The sequence below is a fragment of the Bos indicus x Bos taurus genome, chromosome 21 (assembly GCF_003369695.1).
Source record: "Bos indicus x Bos taurus breed Angus x Brahman F1 hybrid chromosome 21, Bos_hybrid_MaternalHap_v2.0, whole genome shotgun sequence".
In the NCBI taxonomy this organism is placed as follows: Eukaryota; Metazoa; Chordata; class Mammalia; order Artiodactyla; family Bovidae; genus Bos; species Bos indicus x Bos taurus.
In genome coordinates, this window is record NC_040096.1 from 56,221,145 (window position 1) to 56,244,756 (window position 23,612).

Below are 23,612 nucleotides of genomic sequence, written 5' to 3' on the forward strand. Positions count from 1 at the left end.
GCTCCCTAACAAATTACCATAAATTGTGTGGCTTAGAACAACCGAAAGCCACCTCTTACCCTGGAGGCCAGAAGTGTGGAACCCACATGTCAACAAGACGGTGCCCCCTCCAGAGGCTCTAAGGGAGAGAATCTGTCCCTCACTTCGCTAGCTTCTAGTGGCCGCAGGTGTCCCTGCCTCATGGCCACCTCGCCTCTGTCTCCCTCATGGTCACTTGCCTTCCTTTTCTTCTGGGTCTTCTCTTCTGTGTCTCTATCACATCTCCCTCTGCCTTTCTTTTATAAGGACACTTGGAATGGCATTTAGGTCTCAGTCACATAATCTAGGATAATCTCTCCATCCTAAAATCCTTAATCACTTTTGCAAAGCAGTCCTACCCACCCCCAAATACAATGAATACAATAATTCTATGCCACGCCATGCCAAGTCGCTTCAGTCGTGTCCGACTCTGTGCGACTCCATGGACTGCAGCCTACCAGGCTTCTCTGTCCATGGGATTCTCCAGGCAAGAACACTGGAGTGGGTTGCCATTTCCTTCTCCAATGCATGAAAGTGTAAAGTGAAAGTGAAGTCAGTCGTGTCTGACTCTTAGTGACCCCATGGACTGCAGCCCACCAGGCTCCTCCATCCATGGGATTTTCCGGGCAAGAGTACTGGAGTGGGGTGCCATTGCCTTCTCCCCAGTAATTCTATAGGAGTCATATTATTAACAGCATATTATATTACATAGTGCTAAGTATATTCTGTTAATTTTTTAAAAAGCCATAGTTTGTTGCTGCTTGTAAACATGATGCACAAATGTCAAATCTTTTTATTTTAAAAGTTAAACGTTTGTATTATCCAACCATATAGTTTAGCAACAGATTTACATGTTAACAGAAGGATCCAGTATGACAGTTTTGCTGTCTACCAAGTGTTTAACATGTAGATTTTACTCATGCTATATGAAAAGCTAAAAACCTCGCACATATTCTATAAAATTGGAGGAAAAAATCATAGGATTATAAGCATGGAACAATACTTGGATATTCTTTACTTGATCTTCTGTCTTTTTAATAGCGATTGATAGCTAATGAAACGTGGCTAAAAGATTCATGAGATCATTTGTATGATGTGATCAGGGCTACTCTAGGTCAAATTGGAGGGTCCAGGTCATTCTTTATACCTTCTTTCATTCTTCCACCTTCCCTCAGTTTCTCTTAGTTAAATCGTGACAGTCACATCTTCCTCTCACATCCAGTCACCTAAAAAAGAGTGATTACATGTGCACTATGTCTTCCATACAAAAATAACTAAAGCTGCACGGATATTGGGCCTATTAACTCTGAAATGTTAGCAATGATCCTCAAGGAAGAACTGGATGTACACTCAGAATACATTGAGGACCCCCCTGCATGATAGATTGCAAGCTCCATCCTCAGAACTCTTTATGTATGCAGTTAAGATGGATACCTACTGAAATTCCAATTTTCCAGTCACTTCAAAAAGACTTCAATCCTTGAGTGTGTGTGTGTGTGTGTGTGTGTGTGTGTGTGTGTGTGTGTGTGTGTGCCGGTGCTTACTAACTCAGTCAAGTCCGACATGACAAAAGTGTCATGTCCGATACTTTGGCACAAAATGTTTCCTTCTACTGTTCTCTGTTGCATTTCTCTTTTGAGCCACAAGGGGGAGTAATCACTTCTCGCTATCCTGACCTGGGAGGTTCAATGCCCTCTACTGGAATTAGGGAGTCAGTTCAGTTCAGTTGCTCAGTCGTGTCCGACTCTTTGTGACCTCATGGACTGCAGCACGCCAGGCTTCCCTGTCCATCACCAGTTCCCGGAGCATACTCAAACTCATGTCCATCGAGTCGGTGATGCCATGCAACCATCTCATCCTCTGTCGTACCCTTCTCCTCCCGCCTTCAGTCTTTCCCAGCATCAGGGTCTTTTCAAATGAGTCAGTTCTTTGCATCAGGTGGCCAAAAAGTCCTTCCAATGAATATTCAGGACTGATTTCATTTAGGACGGACTGGTTGTATCTTGTTGCTGTCCAAGGGACTCACAAGAGTCTTTTCGAACACCACAGTTCAAAGGCATCAATTCTTTGGCGCTCAGCCTTCTTTATGGTTGAATGCTCACATCCACACATGACTATTGGAAAAACCTTAGCTTTGACTGGATGGACCTTTGTTGGGAAAGTCATGTCTCTGCTTTTTAATATGCTGTCTAGGTTGGTCATAACTTTTCTTCCAAGAAGCAAGTGTCTTTTAATTTCATGGCTGCAGTCAGCATCTGCAGTGATTTTGGAGCCCAAGAAAATAAAGTCTGTCACTGTTTCCATTGTTTTCCCATCTATTTCCCATGAAGTGATGGGACCAGATGCCATGATCTTAGTTTTCTGAATGTTGAGTTTTAAGCCAACTTTTTCACTTTCCTCTTTCACTTTCATGAAGAGGCTCTTTAGCCCTTCTTCGCTTTCTGTGCTAAGTGTGGTGTCATCTGAAACTTCACAATGGCCTTCACTTCTTGAGTTTTTTTAAAACACTAAATAATATAACAAGCACTAAATAAATGTTGGCTCGTTTGATAAACTGCATGTGTGAATGCTTGGCTGAGAGCTGCATTTTCAAAAGACATTTTAAAAGACAAATGAACAGAGATTTCATCATGTTGGACTGCTAGTATCAGTTAACTTTCTAGTAATCAACATGCTTTTGATTTCTGCATACTTACTTAGCCTCTTAGGTCCCATGAAACTGAAAGTCGCTCAGTCCAGTCCGACTCTTTGCAACCGCATGGACTTCAGTCCATGGAATTCTCCAGGCCAGAATACTGGAGTGAGTAGCCTTTACCTTCTCCAGCGGATCTTCCTGACCCAGGAATCGAACCAGGGTCTCCTTCATTGCTGGCCGATTCTTTACCAACGGAGTTATCAGGGAACCCCCTTAGGTCCCTTAGCAGGAGGAACTTTTTGTCTTCTGATTTGAGGTTGCAAACTGCTAATCTGAGGATCAAATCCAGGTGATTGACCTATTACCTTTGGCTGTATAGTTTAAAAGTTGGGAAGTTTTACGTAAAAGTGTTGATTTGTGATTCCCTTGAGGGACTGGGAAATGTAACCACATTGCTTACATTCCCACAGGACAACAAAGTGTTGGTGATACACAGCAGAAATTAGCTTTGAAGAGGACCTGCAGGCTCCAGTTGGCTACAGGTTTCTCTTTTCTTGCTTCCTTATTAATTCCTGGCTCCTGTAAGCCCATTAAGTTTCTGACTATTCTTAGGACATCAGTAAATGCCTTGCTGCCTAGGAGACAGATGGCTACGTTGTAGATGAGTCAGCAGAACAGTTTTTGAGAGTTTGTGTATGTGTGTTTTTAGTGTAGCTGCAAAAAAAGTTAAGTACCAAAGATTCAACAGACTTGAAAAGAAAAACATTTCCTAGGTTATGTGATTTATATCCCTTTTGAAGTTCCTTAACTCTTTGATGAGTTGATGAAGTTCCTTAACTCTTTGATGAGTTGATTTATCTCTCAATATATCTGATTTTTCTTTTGCTAAAGACATTAGAAAATTTTATTAAAACTAAGACTTTAACCAAATTAATAAAAAACATTACCAGAGCTATTTTTTCTTTCTAAAGTGATTAATAATAATTACTCTAAAATATTGAATGGTGAACCAAGGAGGCGTGTTGCCTGATGGCACTTACTAGAAGCTATTATTTCCAACGTGTAGATGTAAGTATTAGCTCAATAATTTTTTATTTCCATTTAAGCACATTCAGATTTCCTACTAACACCTGAATAAATGTTACAAACAACACATTGGCAACTGCTGTGGAACCAAGAACTATTTACATTAACCTGGTAAGATAATGAAAAACTATGTTTTAAAAAAGTCAAAGTTATGCTCAAAATCCTAGAGCAGAGACCATAAACTAGTAGCCCTATTCCTATATCTGTCTCACACATTGTATTCAAAAATTTTGAATGACAGTAGTTGCAAACTTGGAAAATCACGGTGCTGTAGTGTAGCTTCCACAAGGGGGCGCTGCCAGAACACTTGACCAGGTTAAGAAACATGCCTGGCCCATAGGCATTAAGAGTTTGTGACCTGTGCTCCACAGTTACTCTTTTTCAGTTCAGATGTATTACAAGGAGACTCATTTTTACCATTTATTCCTATTTTTAGAAAGTATTGATGGAAAAACACACACACACAAGAAGTAGCTGTTGGAAACGATAAGGCCAAAATGTGACATCATTGTGAGTATTAAATCTAAATAAATTAGCAAACTATCAGAATTAGAAGATTTAATAAAATGACTGTGAATAGATAAATGTAGCTGTTAATAATGCTCTAGTATTTCAGCATGGAAAATAAGATAATTTCTCCCTCACCTCATCTTTTTAAAAGTATGTACTAAATACAGCGATTCTTGTTACATGTGGTAGTTAAGTTCTATAAAGTTGCCACAGACTCTGTGTTAGTGAATATTGAACCATTACTTCTAGGGGAAGTACAGGGACAGTTTCCTGTGAGCTTCTGGCCACAACTGACCAATACATGACCTTGTTTTTTGTATGTTTCTGTTTAAAGACACTTTGTTTAACATAGTGTTAGCCGCTAGAATTTTTCACACTTGGAGAATCCCTCTGTTCCTCTCTAGTGATAGAGGAAATCACCACATTGCTAGGTACTTCCACCTCCACAAAAACGACACTGTCCTTACCATCCTTAATCCTCAAAAAATAGAATGGGCCAGAAGTACAAGTTAGTCAAATGCTAAGGAACTCAACCTGACTCGACTCCTAAGTCTTGTTGTTAGCCCTGAGGATGCTATAATCTTCACTTTCCCCTCAACAATGATTCTCCCTTTGAGAAATAATCACTGGCAAGCCCGTGAAGATCCCTTTACTTAGACCGTAGGAGGTTCAAATCTGATCCAATTTGGTTTTCTTAAATATTGTCAAGGTCTTATCCAATAACACTCATACTTATTATTGATAGTTCAAATGCATTCAATACTTTCCCCTGAGATATCCTACCTCAGCCCTTACACGATCTTCATGTTGAAGACCTGGTCTTCTGGAAAAAAAAGTCCATCAAAAGACCAATCTTGAAGCCAAATGGAAGGAACCTTATTTGTTGTTGTTTAGTCACCAAGTCGTTTGATTCTTTGCAGCCCCATGGACTGTAGCCCACCAGGCTTCTCTGTCCTTGGAATTTTCCAGGCAAGAATACTGGAGTGGGTTGCTATTTCCTACTCCAGGGGAATTTCCCAACCCAAGGATCAAACCTGAGTCTCTTGTGCTTTGCTGTGCTAAGTTGTTTCAGACATGTCTGACTCTTTGCGACAATATGGGCTGTAGCCCTTCAGGCTCCTCTGCCCCATAGGATTCTCCAGGCCAGACTACTGGAGTGGGTTGCCATTTCCTTCTCCATAGGATCTTCCTGACCCAGGGATCGAACCCTTATCTCCCGCATTGGTGAACACATTCTTTACTGCTGAGCCACCTGGGAAGCCAAGGAAACTTATACTGTCTTTCTAACCACTTGTACTGCAGCAGAACTATAAGGAATACATCTTTTCATGTCTCAATATTTAAAAAACAAAAGTCTTATTTTGAAGTTGGGAAAAGTCACCCGAGCAGCAGACCTTAAACTGAGGTTCCTTGAGAGCTCCCAGAAGCAGATGATGACATTAGACAAACTGCTTTCTCATGAATTTTGGAAAAAGCAGATGGCGCCACAATAGGGTCAACTTCCACCCACAATCTTGGAGCACAATTGCCTAGGATTCCTGTCTCCAGTGCCCTTCATGTTCCTCCTTTGTATCTTCATCATTTTTTAATTTTTTGATTTTTCTTTAGTTTCAGAGCTTCCTGAGTCATGTCTTTCCTATTCCTTTCCATTTCTGCCCTCCTTCTCTATTGCTCATTTATCTACAGTTGTGCACTTTTTTTCACATTTGCCCCACCCGCCAACTTCTCTGACCTCTACATCATAGGCAAGAACATGTGAGATGCTAATCAAGAAATTCACTGCATTGCCTCCACAATGGAGTCACAATCCTGACCCCATCCTTGAAGGATCTCCACATCAATTTCCTGGAATCCACTAGACTGGTTCTCACTGGCCTCGGGTCTTGGTTTTACTCCTTTTTACAGCCTCTGATAAACAATTTTCTGCTTTCTTTCGTAAGTATTCTTCTAATTAAGCACCTTTTCCCCAGAATCCTTTCTCAGCTTTAGACCACCATCAGAGCTCAACAGATGATGATTAAGCCCATGCTCCAAGTGGGGAGCCAACAAGAAACTGCTGACTCCATGGCCAATTTCACTGAGCCTTGACCAAAACCCGCAGGAATTAATGAGATTGTTCTAAGACTGATGATGTTTGTATTCAACAAGAGGAGGCACTAATTAAGGCCAAATACAGACCTTTCCCTCTTTGTCTGAACCTGCACATGAGGCCAGATACTGACCCTCCAACATTCCTTCTCTGTCTCATGACTGATTTGCTAAGATTACAGTTGTTTGTCCCTGGAAACTAGCTAACCACAGAAAAAGACATTTCCTGTTCACATAATTGATGTGACTTCTTGCTGGAAAAAAAAAACAAAACACACACAACTATAAATCACCCCCTCTGCAACTTGTTTACTCCTCCCTATGAAAGTCTAAGGCAGAATCACCCTGCGGAGAGATTCTGATCATTGGATCTTAACTATAAATCACCCCCTCTGCAACTTGTTTACTCCTCCCTATGAAAGTCTAGGGCAGAATCACCCTGCGGAGACATTCTGATCATTGGATCTTAACTATAAATCACCCCCTCTGCAACTTGTTTACTCCTCCCTATGAAAGTCTAGGGCAGAATCACCCTGCGGAGACATTCTGATCATTGGATCTTAACTATAAATCACCCCCTCTGCAACTTGTTTACTCCTCCCTATGAAAGTCTAAGGCAGAATCACCCTGCGGAGAGATTCTGATCATTGGATCTTAACTATAAATCACCCCCTCTGCAACTTGTTTACTCCTCCCTATGAAAGTCTAGGGCAGAATCACCCTGCGGAGACATTCTGATCTTTGGATCTTAACTATAAATCACCCCCTCTGCAACTTGTGTACTCCTCCCTATGAAAGTCTAGGGCAGAATCACCCTGCGGAGACATTCTGATCATTGGATCTTAACTATAAATCACCCCCTCTGCAACTTGTGTACTCCTCCCTATGAAAGTCTAGGGCAGAATCACCCTGCGGAGACATTCTGATCATTGGATCTTAGCTGTTGTCGCTATTGCCTGAAGACAACCTATCTCCTTACTTGACTGACTTACCTTTGATATTTGTTGTTCAGTCACTCAGTCTTGTCCCACTCTTTGCAACCCCCAAAACTGCAGGCTTCCCTATCCTTCATCATCTTCCAGAGCTCGTATCCATTGAGTCAGTGATGTCATTCAAACATCTTATCCTCTGTTATCCCCTTCTCCTTCTGCCTTCAATCTTTCCCAGTACCAGGATCTTTTCCAGTGAGTCAGTTCTTTGCATCAGGTAGCCAAAGTACTGGAGCTTCAGCTTCAACATCAGTCTTTCCAATGAATATTCAGGGTTGATTTCCTTTAGGACTGACTGCTTTGATCTCCTTGCAGTCCAAGGGACTCACTAGTACTCACTAGATCAGTGATTGTCTGATCACTTTAGTGTGATTTAAAAGTGACCAGACAGTAGAGTACTAGTGCAAAATCAAACGGACCAAGAAACAGAAATCAATCTATGTTATAAGGGAATTCCATGTAGGATAAATAAGGTACCACCAAGGAATGGCAAAAAAAAAATTTTTTTTTAATTTTTTTAAAATTTTATTTTATTTTTAAACTTTACATAATTGTATTAGTTTTGCCAAATATCAAAATGAATCTGCCACAGGTATACATGTGTTCCCCATCCTGAACCCTCCTTCCTCCTCGCTCCCCATACCATCCCTCTGGGTCGTCCCAGTGCACTAGCCCCAAGCATCCAGTATCGTGCATCGAACCTGGACTGGCAACTCGTTTCATACATGATATTTTACATGTTTCAATGTCATTCTCCCAAATCTTCCCACCCTCTCCCTCTCCCACAGAGTCTAAGACTGTTCTATACATCAGTGTCTCTTTTGCTGTCTCTTACACAAGGTTATTGTTACCATCTTTCTAAATTCCATATATATGCGTTAGTAAAAAAAAATTTTTTTAATTGATGCTACTGGCCAAATTGCCTGGAATATTCCATGGACAGAGGGACCTGTTGGGCTACAGTCCATGGGGTCACAGAGTTGAACATGACTGAGCAACTAACACTTTGATTTTCATGGAGAAAAATAAAGTTGAATCCTTACCTTATTCAAATAAAAAGATGGGTCTCAGACTGAAGTCCTAAATTCAAAAAGTAAATTTATAAATCTAATTGAAGAAAATGTAAGAGAATATCTATGTGAACTAGAAGTGGAAAGAAATTTCCTAACCAAGACTCATGTAATGAAGAAATGTGAGTGCATCAAACTTAAATTTATGATAAGCAATGTACCCATTTGGCAAAATTAACAGAGACATGACAGACCAGGAGATGCTTGAAAATCTATAACTGATTAGGGATTACAGCAAGGACAATTGATTTTAGATAATGATTTGCAGATCATTATTGAGTGGTAAATTCAACTTAGAGAGTTGCAAGCAGAACTTTAGAAAATGAAGCAAAATAGAATAAATATCAGCGTTCATAACAAGCATCATGAAAATATACTCATCAGCATTTTGTCTACATCATGTAAATAAAAATGTAAAATATAAAATGCGTATATATACAATAGTGTATATATACATTGTTTATTGGGAATATACATATTAATAATTAGTCATATTTAATTGTATAGAAAAAAACAATTATTTTACAAAATTAATCAGAATCTAAAAGTTTTGTTACTTCATAATATATATGCTATTTCTAAACTCCAAAATGAAAAAAAAAAAAGAGCACTAATACCAGAAAGGTATCTTACTGTATTAGGAAAAAACAGAAGTATTTTTAGTATGGAATAAAAATAAATTTATAAAAATAAATAAATATAAAAGATAAATATAAAATAACTAAAATATATAATTAAAATATAATTATATATTTTATTATAAAAATTATAAAATTATATTTATAATTTTATAATTATATATATAATTATATAATTTATATAATTAAAATATATAAAAAACAAAAAAAAATTTAGAGACCACAAACAAATCACAACTAAACATATCTGTTCTAATATAAAATCAATCAAGGAATAAAATGTCTCTACCATCACTGACCATTATATCTACTGCTGTGTGCAGAAATCCCTTAGAAGAAATGGAGTAGCCATGATGGTCAACAAAAGAGTCCAAAATGCAGTACTTGGATGCAATCTCAAAAACGACAGAATGATCTCTGTTTGTTTCCAAGGCAAACCATTCAGTATCACGGTGATCCAAGCCTATGCCCCAACCAGTAATGCTGAATAAGCTGAAGTTGAACAGTTCTATGAAGACCTATAAGACCTTTTAGAACTAACACCCCCAAAAGATGTCCTTTTCATTATAGGGGACTGGAATGCAAAAGTAGGAAGGGAAGAAACACCTGGAGTAACAGGCAAATTTGGCCTTGGAGTACAGAATGAAGCAGGGCAAAGGCTAATAGAGTTTGCACTGGTCATAGCAAACACCCTCTTCCAACAACACAAGAGAAGACTCTACACATGGACATCACCAGATGGTCAACACCAAAATCAGATTGATTATATTCTTTGCAGCCAAAGATGGAGAAGCTCTATACAGTCAGCAAAAAGAAGACCGGGAGCTGACTGTGGCTCAGATCATGAACTCCTTATTACCAACTTCAGACTTAAATTGAAGAAAGTAGGGAAAACCACTAGACCATTCAGGTATGACCTAAATCAAATCCCTTATGATTATACAGTGGAAGTGAGAAATAGATTTAAGGGCCTAGATCTGATAGATAGAGTGCCTGATGAACTATGGAATGAGGTTCGTGACACTGTACAGGAGACAGGGATCAAGACCATCCCCATGGAAAAGAAATGCAAAAAAGCAAAATGGCTGCCTGGGGAGGCCTTACAAATAGCTGTGAAAAGAAGAGAAGTGAAAAGCAAAGGAGAAAGGGAAAGATAAAAGCATCTGAATGCAGAGTTCCAAAGACTAGCAAGGAGAGGAGATAAAGCCTTCCTCAGCAATCAATGCAAAGACATAGAGGAAAAGAACAGAATGGGAAAGACTAGAGATCTCTTCAAGAAAATTAGAGATACCAAGGGAATATTTCATGCAAAGATGGGCTCAATAAAGGACAGAAATGGTATGGACCTAACAAGCAGATGATATTAAGAAGAGGTGGTAAGAATACACAGAAGAACTGTACAAAAAAGATCTTCATGACCCAGATAATCACGATGGTGTTATCAGTCACCTAGAGCCAGACATCCTGGAATGGGAAGTCAAGTGGGCCTTAGAAAGCATCACTATGAACAAAGCTAGTGGAGGTGATGGAATTCCAGTTGAGCTATTTCAAATCCTGAAAGATGATGCTGTGAAAGTGCTACACTCAATATGCCAGCAAATTTGGAAAACTCAGCAGTAGCCACAGGACTGGAAAAGGTCAGTTTCATTCCAATCCCAAAGAAAGGCAATGCCAAAGAATGCTTAAACTACCGCACAATTGCACTCATCTCACACGCTGGTAAAGTAATGCTCAAAATTCTCCAAGCCAGGCTTCATCAGTACGTGAACCGTGAACTTCCAGATGTTCAAGCTGGTTTTAGAAAAGGCAGAGGAACCAGAGATCAAATTGCCAACATCTGCTGGATCATGGAAAAAGCAAGAGAGTTCCAGAAAAACATCTATTTCTGCTTTATTGACTATGCCAAAGCCTTTGACTGTGTGGATCACAATAACCTGGAAGATTCTGAAAGAGATGGGAATATCAGACCATCTGACCTGTCTCTTGAGAAATTTGTATGCAGGTCAGGAAGCAACAGTTAGAACTGGACATGGAACAACAGACTGGTTCCAAATAGGAAAAGGAGTACATCAAGGCCGTATATTGTCACCCTATTTATTTAACTTATATGCAGAGTATATCATGAGAAATGCTGGGCTGGAGGAAGCACAAGCTGGAATCAAGATTGCTGGGAGAAATATCAATATCCTCAGATAAGCAGATGACACCACCCTTATGGCAGAAACTGAAGAGGAACTAAAAAGCCTCTTGATGAAAGTAAAAGCGGAGAGTGAAAAAGTTGGCTTAAAACTCAACATTCAGAAAATGAAGATCATGGCATCTGGTCCCATCACTTCATGGGAAATAGATGGGGAAACAGTGGAAACAGTGGCAGACTTTATTTTTTGGGGCTCCAAAATCACTGCAGATGGTGACTGCAGCCATGAAATTAAACGATGCTTACTCCTTGGAAGGAAAGTTATGACCAACCTAGATAGCATATTCAAAAGCAGAGTAAATATTCAGTTCAGTTCAGTTCAGTCGCTCAGTCTTGTCCGACTCTTTGCGATCCCTGAATTGCAGCACATCAGGCGTCCCTGTCATCACCAACTCCCGGAGTTCACTCAGACCATCCAGCCATCTCATCCTCTGTCGTCCCCTTCTCCTCCTGCCCCCAATCCCTCCCACTTTGCCAACAAAGGTCCGCCTAGTTAAGGCTATGGTTTTTCCAGTGGTCATGTATGGATGTGAGAGTTGGACTGTGAAGAAAGCTGAGCACCAAAGAATTGATACTTTTGAACTGTGGTGCTGGAGAAGACTCTTGCGAGTCATTGGACTGCAAGGAGATCCAACCAGTCCATCCTAAAGGTAATCAGTCCTGGGTGTTCATTGGAAGGACTGATGCTGAGGCTGAAACTCCAGTACTTTGGCCACCTCATGTGAAGAGTTGACTCATTGGAAAAGACCCTGATGCTGGGAGGGATTGGGGGCAGGAGGAGAAGGGGACGACAGAGGATGAGATGGCTGGATGGCATCACCAACTCGATGCACATTAATTTTGTTGAACTCTGGGAGCTGGTGATGGACAGGGAGGCCTGGCGTGCTGCGATTCATGGGGTCGCAAAGAGTCGGACACTAATGAGCAACTGAACTGAACTGATCTTATATTTTCAAAAGGTGTTCATAAACTATTGTGAAATTTCTTTATTTAGGGAAAAAGCCTCCAAATCATAAAGAAGATAATATAGACTCTGGTAGAGAATAGAGAAGAGGAATCCTTTAAAAAGAAAAATTAAATCTCTACAAAATGTATAAAGCATGGTTGTGAGAAAGGTGAGTTTTTGTTTATTTTAGACACTATCCTGAAAATAATAGACAATAAGTGAAAGGAGCACATTCTGTTGATTATAAATACTAAAAATATTGGGCTTCCCTGGTGGCTCAGCAGTCAAGCATCTGCCTGCAATGCAGGAGCCTTAGGAGACTCAGGTTCAGTCCCTGGGTTGGGAAGATCCCCTGGAGAAGGAAATGGCAACCCACTCCAGTATTCTTCCCTGGAGAATCCCATGGACGGAGGACCTGGTGGGCTACAGTCCATAAGGTCAGAAAGAGTTGGACATGACTGAAGTGACTTAGCACACAATGATTATATATCCCGTACCTGTAACTCACCACGTTACTGGAGGTAAGAAAACACTTGACTGTGTTATTCTTTTACAGTTTTTTAACATCAGAGTAACAAGGAACAGTGTAACTTATTTTCTCCTAAATAATATAAAACACATGTTTTTGGTTATACATTTTTTAATAACAACAAACAAATGAAAAAATTATACAACTCAGACAGAAGAATCATGATATACTTTCATATTGCAATCCATCTTGCCCAAGATATTATTTAAATCTATTACATCCTTGTTGTTGTTTGGTTGCTAGTGGTATCTAATTCTTTTGTGACCCAGTGGACTGTAGCCTGCCAGGCTGCTCTGTCCATGGGATTTCCCAGTCAAGAATGCTGGAGTGGGTTGCCATTTCCTTCTCCAGTGGATCTTCCCAACCCAGGGATCAAACCCACATCTCCTGCATTGGCAGGAGGATTCTTTACCACTGAGCCCAACTAAATGTTTAAAAACTGTTAATTCATACACAAAATATAGATTTTTCACTGAGCACAGCAGATCTGTAATTCACCAGGGAACCAGCTCATCTTTCACTTCTCCCATTTTCTTATTCTCCCAGACTCAAAATCTTGATATTACCTCAGACTTTTTTCTTCTCCCCAATTTTTTTTTTCTCCTGCATTTAATCAATTTTCATATGAAGGTCATAGTTTTTGATTCATCCTTTCCTTGGGATTCTATTCTCACCACCTCAAGTTGGGGCCTCACTACTTCAGTTGTGGATTGCTACAATAGCATCCTAACAACTATTTTTCTAGTTTGTCTTTTCTTTTTTAAATATTTATTTATTTTATTTTATTTATTTGTCTGTGCCAGGTCTTAGTTGCGACACGTGGGATCTAATCCCTGACCAGGGATGAACCTGGGCCTCCTGTATTGGGAATGCAGAGTCTTAGCCACTGCACCACCAGGGAAGTCCCTGCTCTTGCCTTTTCAAATTGTCCTCTTCTCACTGGTTAAGTTGGTATCTCACATATTACTTTCATCATGCTTTAAGAACTTACCTACCTACTACTAACTTCTCAGATTCATGTATCCAAGGACCTAATTATGTCTTATTTATCCAACATTAGACTCCTCTTCCTCTGCATCCTCCTTCCAGAAAACATGTTTGAAGTCTTATTTAACTGACACCAAAGGGATAAGTATTTAACTGACACCAAAGGGCTTCCCTGCTGGCTCAGATGGTAAAGAATTTGACTGCAATACAGGAGATACAGGTTTGATTCTTGGGTCAGGAAGATCCCTTGGAGGAGGAAATGGCAACCCACTCCAGTATTCTTGCCTGGAGAATCCTATGGACATAAAGGAAGGAATAACGGACAACACAACGTCCTCACACAGTCTGCATCAAAAGGAGTGGTGGGGTGCGGGAGGTTTCTCTCGTCTCTGATCTGCTTTCAGTCTCTCTAATCAGTCACTGGCAACAGCTGTGCTTCTAGGGAGCGTCTGCCAGGGATATGTCGGGTCCTATACAAGTAATCTTGGAGAAGGCAATGGCACCCCACTCCAGTACTCTTGCCTGGAAAATCCCATAGGCGGCAGAGCCTGGTAGGCTGCAGTCCATGGGGTTGCTGAGGGTCGGACACAACTGAGCGACTTCACTTTCACTTTTCACTTTCATGCATTGGAGAAGGAAATGGCAACCCACTCCAGTGTTCTTGCCTGGAGAATCCCAGGGACGGGGGAGCCTGGTGGGCTGCCATGTCTGGGGTCACACAGAGTCGGACACGACTGAAGCGACTTAGCAGCAGCAGCAGCAGCATACAAGTAATCTTGGAGAAGGCAGTGGCACGCCACTCCAGTACTCTTGCCTGGAAAATCCCATGGGCAGAAGAGCCTGGTAGGCTTCAGTCCATGGGGTTGCAAAGAGTCAGACACGACTGAGCGACTTCACTTTTACTTTTCACTTTCATGCATTGGAGAAGGCAATGGCAACCCACTCCAGTATTCTTGCCTGGAAAATCCCAGGGACAGAGGAGCCTAGTGGGCTGCCGTCTATGGGGTCGCACGGAGTCGGACACGACTGAAGCGACTTAGCAGCAGCAGCAGCATACAAGTAATCCAGCATGAAATCAGATTTCCAGGTGTCCGTGGGGAATGGTAGCCATGGAGGTATCGGCTCAGGTCTCTGCTCCAGAGAACCTGCAACCGAGGATGGGGTCAGCAAACAGCCTCCAGTTTCCCCATCTCGTTTCCCTGCAGTGTTCCCTGGGGGAAATGCCCTCCCTCGGCTTGTCTCAACCAAGGGAGGCCTGCGCCAGAAGGGACTTAGAACTGGCCATTTCTGCTTGACATGAAACTCTTCTCAAGGCAATCCTGTTCCTAGGCTCACCCCTGGCTGAGACTTTTTTAGGATGGCATGCAGCCTGAGTCTCCTCTCCCTTCCCCTTCCTCTCTCCTTCCACCGGAGGCTCTGGGGCTCCTGTTCCGTCCTCTTTCTTCATTCATTCTCTCAGGCATATCAGGTTCCATCTTGGAAGCTACAGCAGGACCCTGAGACTAGCTCTTAGATTCATAGGAAAACCTATAAATCCCCACCGTTCCTTACTTGGGTCCTGGAACTTCAGGCAAGTTATGAGGCCTAGATTCCCCCAGTTGTAGGGGGATTGTGTGAGCCAAGACCAACTCGCTGAACAGAACTTCTCCACTGACAATCATTTCTATATTACCAACCTTTGTTTTTTCTGATGTTCTTCCTAAATTACTACCACAAAATGAGTTACATCTTCTTACAGTGGTCTATGGATCAAACAGTTTCCCTTACAGGAATTTTTTTTAATTCAAATGGTCCCTCCCCCCCCCACCCCCCCGCCGCCACACACACACACACACATTGAAAATGCTTACTATTACTTAGAATCTTTAACTTGGTATTTTTCATTTCGGTTTTCAATTTTTAACATCTAATTCTCTTTCCTTGATTAATTCTGCTAGAGATAAACAGATTTGAAGTATCTTTTTTTCATTCATTCAACACATACTTAGTAATGACTACGTATAAGAAGCAATTTGCTGAAAGAAAAGATAAGATGGAAACGAAATATAAAAAATTCTTGATAAAGAAAAAATTATTTTAAGCTCCTGTTTCAAAAAAATACATTCCCAGGAATGAGACTGTGATAATTCTATCTCTATTAACAAAATTGATTTTTTTCCTAAGATTGCTGTTAATTTGCAATAATTCATTTTAGACAGATCAATTTGTTATCAGAGGGTTTTTTCTTCTAAGTCCCAAAGGAAAACTACATGTTCTTAAAAATATGATTAAAACAGAAAAAAAAATTGACCAGAATGATTATCAATTTTATCACAACCAGAATCTCTGAGATTTATGAATGGCATGATGGCAAATCAGAAAGGGATCTCTTTTTTTAATTTGATCCTGAGAAATGTTCACAAGATATAACCAATTTATTCAGAGACAGGATCTAACATGACAGATTCTCCTGTAAACTGATCTAGGTTGGGGACCAAAGGAGAGTTAGGATGAACCACTGCTGCTGCTGCTGCTAAGTCACTTCAGTCGTGTCCGACTCTGTGCGACCCCATAGACAGCAGCCCACCAGGCTCCCCCATCCCTGGGATTCTCCAGGCAAAAACACTGGAGTGGGTTGCCATTTCCTTCTCCAGTGCATGAAAGTGAAAAGTGAAAGTGAAGTCGCTCAGTCGTGTGCGACTAGTAGCGACCCCATGGACTGCAGCCTTCCAGGCTCCTCCGTCCATGGGATTTTCCAGGCAAGAGTACTGGAGTGGCTTGCCATTGCCTTCTCCAAGGATGAACCACAGTCTGACCCCAAACCATTTTTCCAAGAGAATTACTTTATCTTAGGTATGCTTATACATGCACATACACATACACACACACACACATAGATACACACACACAAAACACAGAAGACTAAGAAAAGATATAAAAATTTTAGGTGGTATGATTTTAATTTTTCTTCCTCATACTTTTATTTTCTAAATTCCCCCATTACTACTCTTAAGAAAACAAAGACAGATGAAAAAGAAACACATAATTATATACATATCATAGTGATCCTCAAAACCTCTTCTTCTGAGTCCTGCTTATTCATTTCAACAAATATTTATTGAGTGCCTACTCAGTAAATTGTGGGATGTGCCTATTGTGCCTGTGGGATGTTACATATCGTGCTACTTCATCTGAACATCTTTCATAGAAGGGTGCTCTCATATCATATTTATGTTCTCCTGTTCATCCCTAAATTTGATATAAAATATTTTTCATTCCTCATTCACTTATTGAACATCAACCATGTGTTAGTCACTACCCTGGACAGGCATTAAAAGGAAATGTGATAGAAAATCAGCACCACACCTAGTGAAGAGGAGAGACAAGTGTGTAAAGAGCAGACCCAGGCTAAGAGGTGTGATAATATAGAACTGTGCACAGTGTTGCACTACTCAAAGGAAAGAAAAACTCCTTATCAAAGAAAGCTGGGAGAGAATTTCTCAGTAGAGGAGACATTTCAACTGGACCTTGAATGATGGGTCAAATGATCATGGATGAGAAAGGAGACTGGCAGAGAAGGAGAAGGCTGGCAGAGAGGTGGAGGCTGACTGGGAGGCTCTGTGGGGCAAGCTGGGGACAGCAGGGAGGGCTCCCAATTCCAAAGCAGGCAGAGGTTCTAATGACACTGGCTGGCGTCTACCAAGAAAGGCACGGAGGGGGTCGATGGGCTTGGAGCACACATCCTTGTTTGGAGGTAGAAGGACTCCAGTCACCCACCAATCCCAGCTCTTTCCCCTTCCCTTCCATCTGAATTGCACTGCGGTTTGCCCAGAGCCCTCAGCCATTGATACTCAGTCATTGATACCATGCTCAGTCCTCATCTCTGCTCTCCATAGGCTGCATCAGGTTTTTGTTCTTCAGCAGTTAGAGGGATTGCCAAGCCAAATAATGGTTTTTCCTTTTCTGGAAATGGTGCCAGTGAACAGAAGGTGAGGTCTGCATTGCTTGACTTTGTCCCTGGCCATAGCTGGTTGATCTAGGAATAACCATCTGATCTTTCAGCCAATCAGGTTCCTGCTGAGGACTTTTAACCTGAACTGGGAGCCCCACAATGGAAGTTCTAGCTGTGTGTATGTGCAGGGAGTTTAGTTACACGATGGCAAAGTGTGAGGTTGCTCAGGAACTCCTGACACTGTAGCCTGAGCTGCTTAGGTTAATCATGGACTTCCTGGCTGTGACATAACATGGGAGTGGGCAGGAAGAGGGGGTGGATATTAGTTGAACACTGAAAGAGGAATATTGTAATTTAGAATGGTTGCTTCTGATGGTGCTGAGAGACTCAAATCCCAGTATAACTGACCTAGCAAAAAAGCCTTCCTCGGAACTGTCTTGTTACCCTTCTGAATGAAGCTCTTATGGCTGTGGCCCAAAGCTGAGATGATGAAAACCCAGTTCAGAACAGATTTTGAGGATTTCTGAAGTACACTTCCAGTTGAATTCACAACCCAGGTAAATATTGTTAATGAATATCAAAGTGGTAGATTAGATTTCCAAGTGTGTATTTCAGTTGTGTCCGACTCTTTGTGACCCTATGGACTGTAGCCTGCTAGTCTCCTCTGTGCCTGAGATTCTCCAGGCAAGAATACTGGAGTGGATTGCCATGCCCTCATCCAGGGAGGAGATCTTCCCAACCCAGGGATTGAATCCTTGTCTCCAGCATCTCCTGCATTGGCAGATGGGTTCTTTCCCACTAGTGCCACCTGGGGAGCCCTTTATACTTCCACAAATGACTAAAATAATCCCTCCTAACCATATAGGCTCTTCTGCCATGTCACCTTGCCATTCAAAAGAGGTGGTGTCTGTTTCTCCTGCCTTTGAACCTGGGCTGGCTTGGGACCACCTTGACCAGTAGAATGAAGCAGAAGTGATACTCTGAGACTTTGAAGTCTCACGTGTTAAAGTCTGGCGGTGCTCACTTTAGTGTTCTGGGGGAAGCCACCTGCCATGTAAGAAGTCCAATTACTATGAAAGTACAAGTCTGTGAGTAAGCCAAAGCTATTAATAGCTTCATGGAGATGCCACATGGAGAGACAGATGCCTTTTGGCCAGAACCCAGCTGCTGCAGTCAACCCAGCTGAGGAGCCAGATGTGTGAGTTAGGAAGCCATCTTGGGCATCCTAGCCCTGGCCCACAAAGAAGCCTAAACTTGTTCCTTTGGAGGATGGTGCTTTCTGATAAGCCTGCTGCATTTGGTGGCCTTCAGTGAACCTCATCTCTCAGTATTTATGATTGTGCATAGTCCTCCTCCCTTAAATCTGGGCGAGGCTGGTGATTGGCTCTAGCCAATAGAATGTAGATGGTGTTACGCTAGTACTAGGCCCAAGCGTGGCAGTTTCCTCTTGCATTTTTAGGAGACCTGAGCTGCCGTGTAAGAGGTCCAACTAACCCGTAAGGAAGCCACATAGAGGGGCCAGGTAGAAAAGAAATAGGTCCAGAGACTACTACATGGAGTGAGAAAGAAGCTCAGACATCAGGTGCCCAGCTGAGCTGAGTCTCCAGCCAGTCCTCCAGCTGAGGATATACGAGAGGGGTCATTGGTAAGACCAGCAGAAACACCCAGCTGAGTCCAGCCCAGGCTACCATCTTGAGAAAATAAAATGGTGGTGGTTTTGTTGTTGTTCTGTCGCTCAGTTGTGTCTGACTCTTTGCGATCCCATGGATGCAAAGATCACCTAAATTCTTATTTAGATCTAAATTCTTCCTTCAGTGAAACCTATGCCAGTTCCTGCTGTGCTTCCCTTGTAGACCAAATCTAAAAATCCCTCCTTTTGCCTACTCATTGTCCAATGGTGGATTCTGACTCAAACAGGAGAGTGTTAAGCACTATCAGAATAGAAAAGAGTTATACCATAGAATTGCAAATTATAGAGTATGCTCATTTTATTGTTAAAACTCAGAGGAAATGTTTATGGACCAGGAATTTTGAAATGCTTGAAAAAAATTGAAGAACATAATTTGTGATTATTTTTAATTCATTGTCATAGTGATATTGTATTTGTTATGCTAGCTAAGGCTGCTGGCTGGGGTTCTAAGGGATTGGATTGACTAATGTAAATTGGGCCCAGTACCTGCACTATGTTAGGTGATGCTGAAAGGCCAGAAAGCACCTGATACAGTGGAGAGAGAAGAATTCAAAGACTAATAACACCCAGAAGTCTGTCTCCCTTTTTTCATCATTAAGAGCAGATTGATAAGGGAAGCATCTGAGTCTTTTAAAATGTACTCCCTGACACTCCCTGTATAATAGCTAACACTTCTAATAGCACCTTCTAGATGCCAGGCTCTGTTCTAAGCACTTTACATATATTAGCTCCTTCAATTCCCAAGGAATTGAATGAGGCAAGTAATGTCATTTTTATATTGGCAATAAAACTGAGACACAGAGAAGTCACTTTCTCAAGATGACACAGCTAGAAAGTGGCAAAGACAGTAGATGATCCTACTCTGGAGTCCAAGCTCTTAACTGCCATCTTGGTAGGACTGGTTGAAGGCAGGCAGTGCTACACTTAGATATGGATCCCTCATATTGATGGAAACGAGAGGTGCCGAAGATGACCACATCCCCTGTGCTCATTATAATGACAGCCAAGTGGGCACCATAGCCATGGCACCTAGAGGGCCCTGGCACCTGGCATGTTGCTTCCATGTCAAGTATGGGCCTTCCCCTGGCCATTTAGTGGCACGCTGTAACTCTTCTGCCACTGTGACTCTGTGCCCCAGTCTAGCGGGGAGCAAGGCGACCATCTCATGATGTAGTAGGACCCGAAGAGCATAAAGAAACAATTTCCTAAGATATCTTGGTAAGATTCCACGATGAAATAGAAAATTAAAGTTAGTAAGAATACGCTTTAGCAAAGTTTGGATGAATTCAGTATTCTGGATCCCATAGTGATGTCCCATTCCAAAGTAAAGAACAGGCTAGAGAACCGCACATTCCCTACTGCCAAGACAAACGATGCCTGGAAATGGGAGGCTGAACATGCCACATACCATTTAGAATTTCTGCTCTAATAATTTTGGTTCGAAAAAATGGACAGCTTTGAGTGGGATCTAGCCCAGTTCCAGCTGCAGTACAAATTGGTTACTCTTCTCTCATGACCCAGTAGACCCATGAACAAATTTAAGCCTTGTTTGTGTCAAGAACTGTGAAGGATCTGAGATACTTAGCTACTTGCTAAGTAACGACGTAGTTCTGGTGATGCTGGTGGAGGACAGAAGACACTGGGACAAAACAAACAACTCATTAATTTCAACAACAGCAGTAGCCAGAGGATCAGTGTCTTTGTACCACACTTTGCACCTGAGCCCTCAGTTCAGTTCATTTGCTCAGTCGTGTCCGACTCTTTGTGACCCCATGAATCAAAGCACACCAGGCCTCCCTGTCCATCACTAACTCCCTGAGTTTACTCAAACTCATGTCCATTGAGTCGGTGATGCCATCCAGCCATCTCATCCTCTGTCGTCCCCTTCTTCTGCCCGCAATCCCTCCCAGCATCAGGGTCTTTTCCAATGAGTCAACACTTCACATGAGGTGGCCAAAGTATTGGACTTTCAGCTTTAGCATCAGTTCTTCCAATGAACACCCAGGACTGATCTCCTTTAGGATGGACTGATTGGATCTCCTTGCAGTCCAAGGGACTCTCAAGAGTCTTCTCCAACAGCACAGTTCAAAAGCATCAATTCTTTGGCGCTCAGCTTTCTTCACAGTCCAACTCTGACATCCATACATGACCACTGGAAAAACCATAGCCTTGACTAGACGGACCTTTGTTGGCAAAGTAATGTCTCTGCTTTATAATATGCTATCTAGGTTGGTCATAACGTTCCTTCCAAGGAGTAAGCGTCTTTTAATTTCATGGCTGCAGTCACCATCTGCAGTGACTTTGGAACCCAAAAAATTAAGTCTGACACTGTTTGCACTGTTTCCCCATCTATTTGCCTAGGGTGACACAAAGCAGGCTAGATGACAGGTGCACACATGATGAGTTGCGTTACCTGGTAGGAACCCTGAACTTACAGAACCTGAGACTGTTATCACAGGCAGTAAGCATGCTGCCTTTTGCTCCATAAAAAGATGAATTCCTTGTACAGTAGGCATGTGTGCCCATTCGCTCGGCATGTCTTATCCACTACCATGTGTTGCTCCATTTCTGTCACTTTATGTACCAACACAGGGAATGAGGTAATAAAAAATGAGAATAGTAAGGCTCTGACGAATTTGGAATTTTTCCAATCAGGAAATCTGGAAAGAAGTTAATTTAATTTCCACGTACATTTAAGTGTTGTATTATAATCAAACACTTAAATTTTAATTACCTGTAGGGAGACAACAACAATCTTTTCAGCACACTGGAACCTTAGACATTTTAATCCCTCACGATTTGCCTCTGTCCTATCCTCATTCATATCACAAAAAGAAGTGAGGTAACGGGTAGATGTTTTGGGGATTCATAGCATTATTTTTTTTTAAGTCTTTTTTGAAATTTTGTTTCTGTCTTATGTTTTGGTTTTTTGGCCATGAGGCATGTGGGATCTTAGTTTCCCAACCAGGAACTGAAGCTGCACCCCCTTAACTTCTGGACCACCAGGGAAGCCCCCGTTGCATGCTTGCTACTCTGCTATCCAGAAACGTGGATGGTCTTATGACATAAAGAAGTCTACCGAAAGTTCATGCACAGTGGTCCTGGGGACACTGTGATTTCTCCCGTTGGATGAAATGTATGTTCCATGTTGGAGATCCTCAGTATACAGGGATGCTTGAGATAGCTGGAACACAATAAAATGGGAAGTAAGGGGTGGAGAATGAATGTGATTATTTTTAGATTTCACTTAATAAGCCACTGCCAACAGTTTTGCTTTTTTGAGCTCTGTTAATCAAGTGACCTATCTAACCAGTATAAAAATACCAGTGAACACAACAGTGACCCCAGTGATTCCACCAAGACTGCCATGTAGCCATTTTTGTGCATTAGAAAAACAGGCACAAGAGGGGATCATCAATCTTATTGAGAAAAAATAGAGATGCTCTAACACAGGGAAAAGTGAAAGTCTCTCAGTCGTGTCCAACTCTTTGCAACACCATGGACTATACAGTCCATGGAATTCTCCAGGCCAGGATGCTGGAGTGGGGAGCCTTTCCCTTCTCCAGGGGATCTTCCCAACCCAGGGATTGCACCCAGATCTCCCACATTGCAGGCAGATTCTTTACCAGCTGAGCCACAAAGGAAGCCTGTAACACAGTGAGGACCAATATTAATTGGGTGGCTTTCAGGCCACACACTTTTACTACCAAGGATACCCCAAGATAAAAATCCATATAAACTGAAAAAAAAAAAAAAATCAATGGAAACTAACTTACAGAGTGATAGGTATCTGATTGCCAAAGCCTCAGATTCTTCAGGAATGAAGGCATTTCATTGTTTGGGGCAAAGGATCCTAATCAAATGAGGTACAGTTCAGAGGCAAGGCAGCATGTGGAATGTGTGGAGGAGAGATAAACCTAAGATAAACTAAGCCAGCTTTAGGGGCTTAGTTACAGGGTCATAAAAGTCACTTTTTTTTTTTTTAATTTTATTTTATTTTTAAACAACATAATTGTATTAGTTTTGCCAAATATCAAAATGAATCCACCACAGGTATACAAGTGTACTAATTATCACCATTTTCTTCCTTTTTTGACAAGAAATTAAGAGAAATTGATAGCACCTAGAGATCCTGGACTCCAAGAACAGTGGCTGTATGACATTATCTCTGGAATCCCATCATTAGCTGACTTTGGATGGACTGTTTTCAGGGAAGAGGCGAATAAATTTGTGGTCACATGAAGAATGAATTAGCTGAGCAGGGGTATCTTTGAACACACAGGAATACAGATGCATGC

The 23,612-nt window shown here is 41.6% G+C and overlaps 1 protein-coding gene across 10 annotated transcripts in view; it reads left to right on the forward strand.

The window, feature by feature from the left end:
• Positions 1-23,612, forward strand: part of LOC113879725 (translation initiation factor IF-2-like) — a 77,646-nt gene that overhangs the window by 18,370 nt on the left and 35,664 nt on the right. For 2 of the 10 annotated variants that reach the window (XM_027521453.1, XM_027521452.1), the window contains exon 2: positions 12,226-12,346. In XM_027521453.1, coding sequence (XP_027377254.1) covers positions 12,226-12,278 — 53 coding nt within the window. In that variant the 3' untranslated portion in view covers positions 12,279-12,346. The other 8 variants (XM_027521450.1, XM_027521444.1, XM_027521448.1 and 5 more) reach the window with 8 other exon arrangements.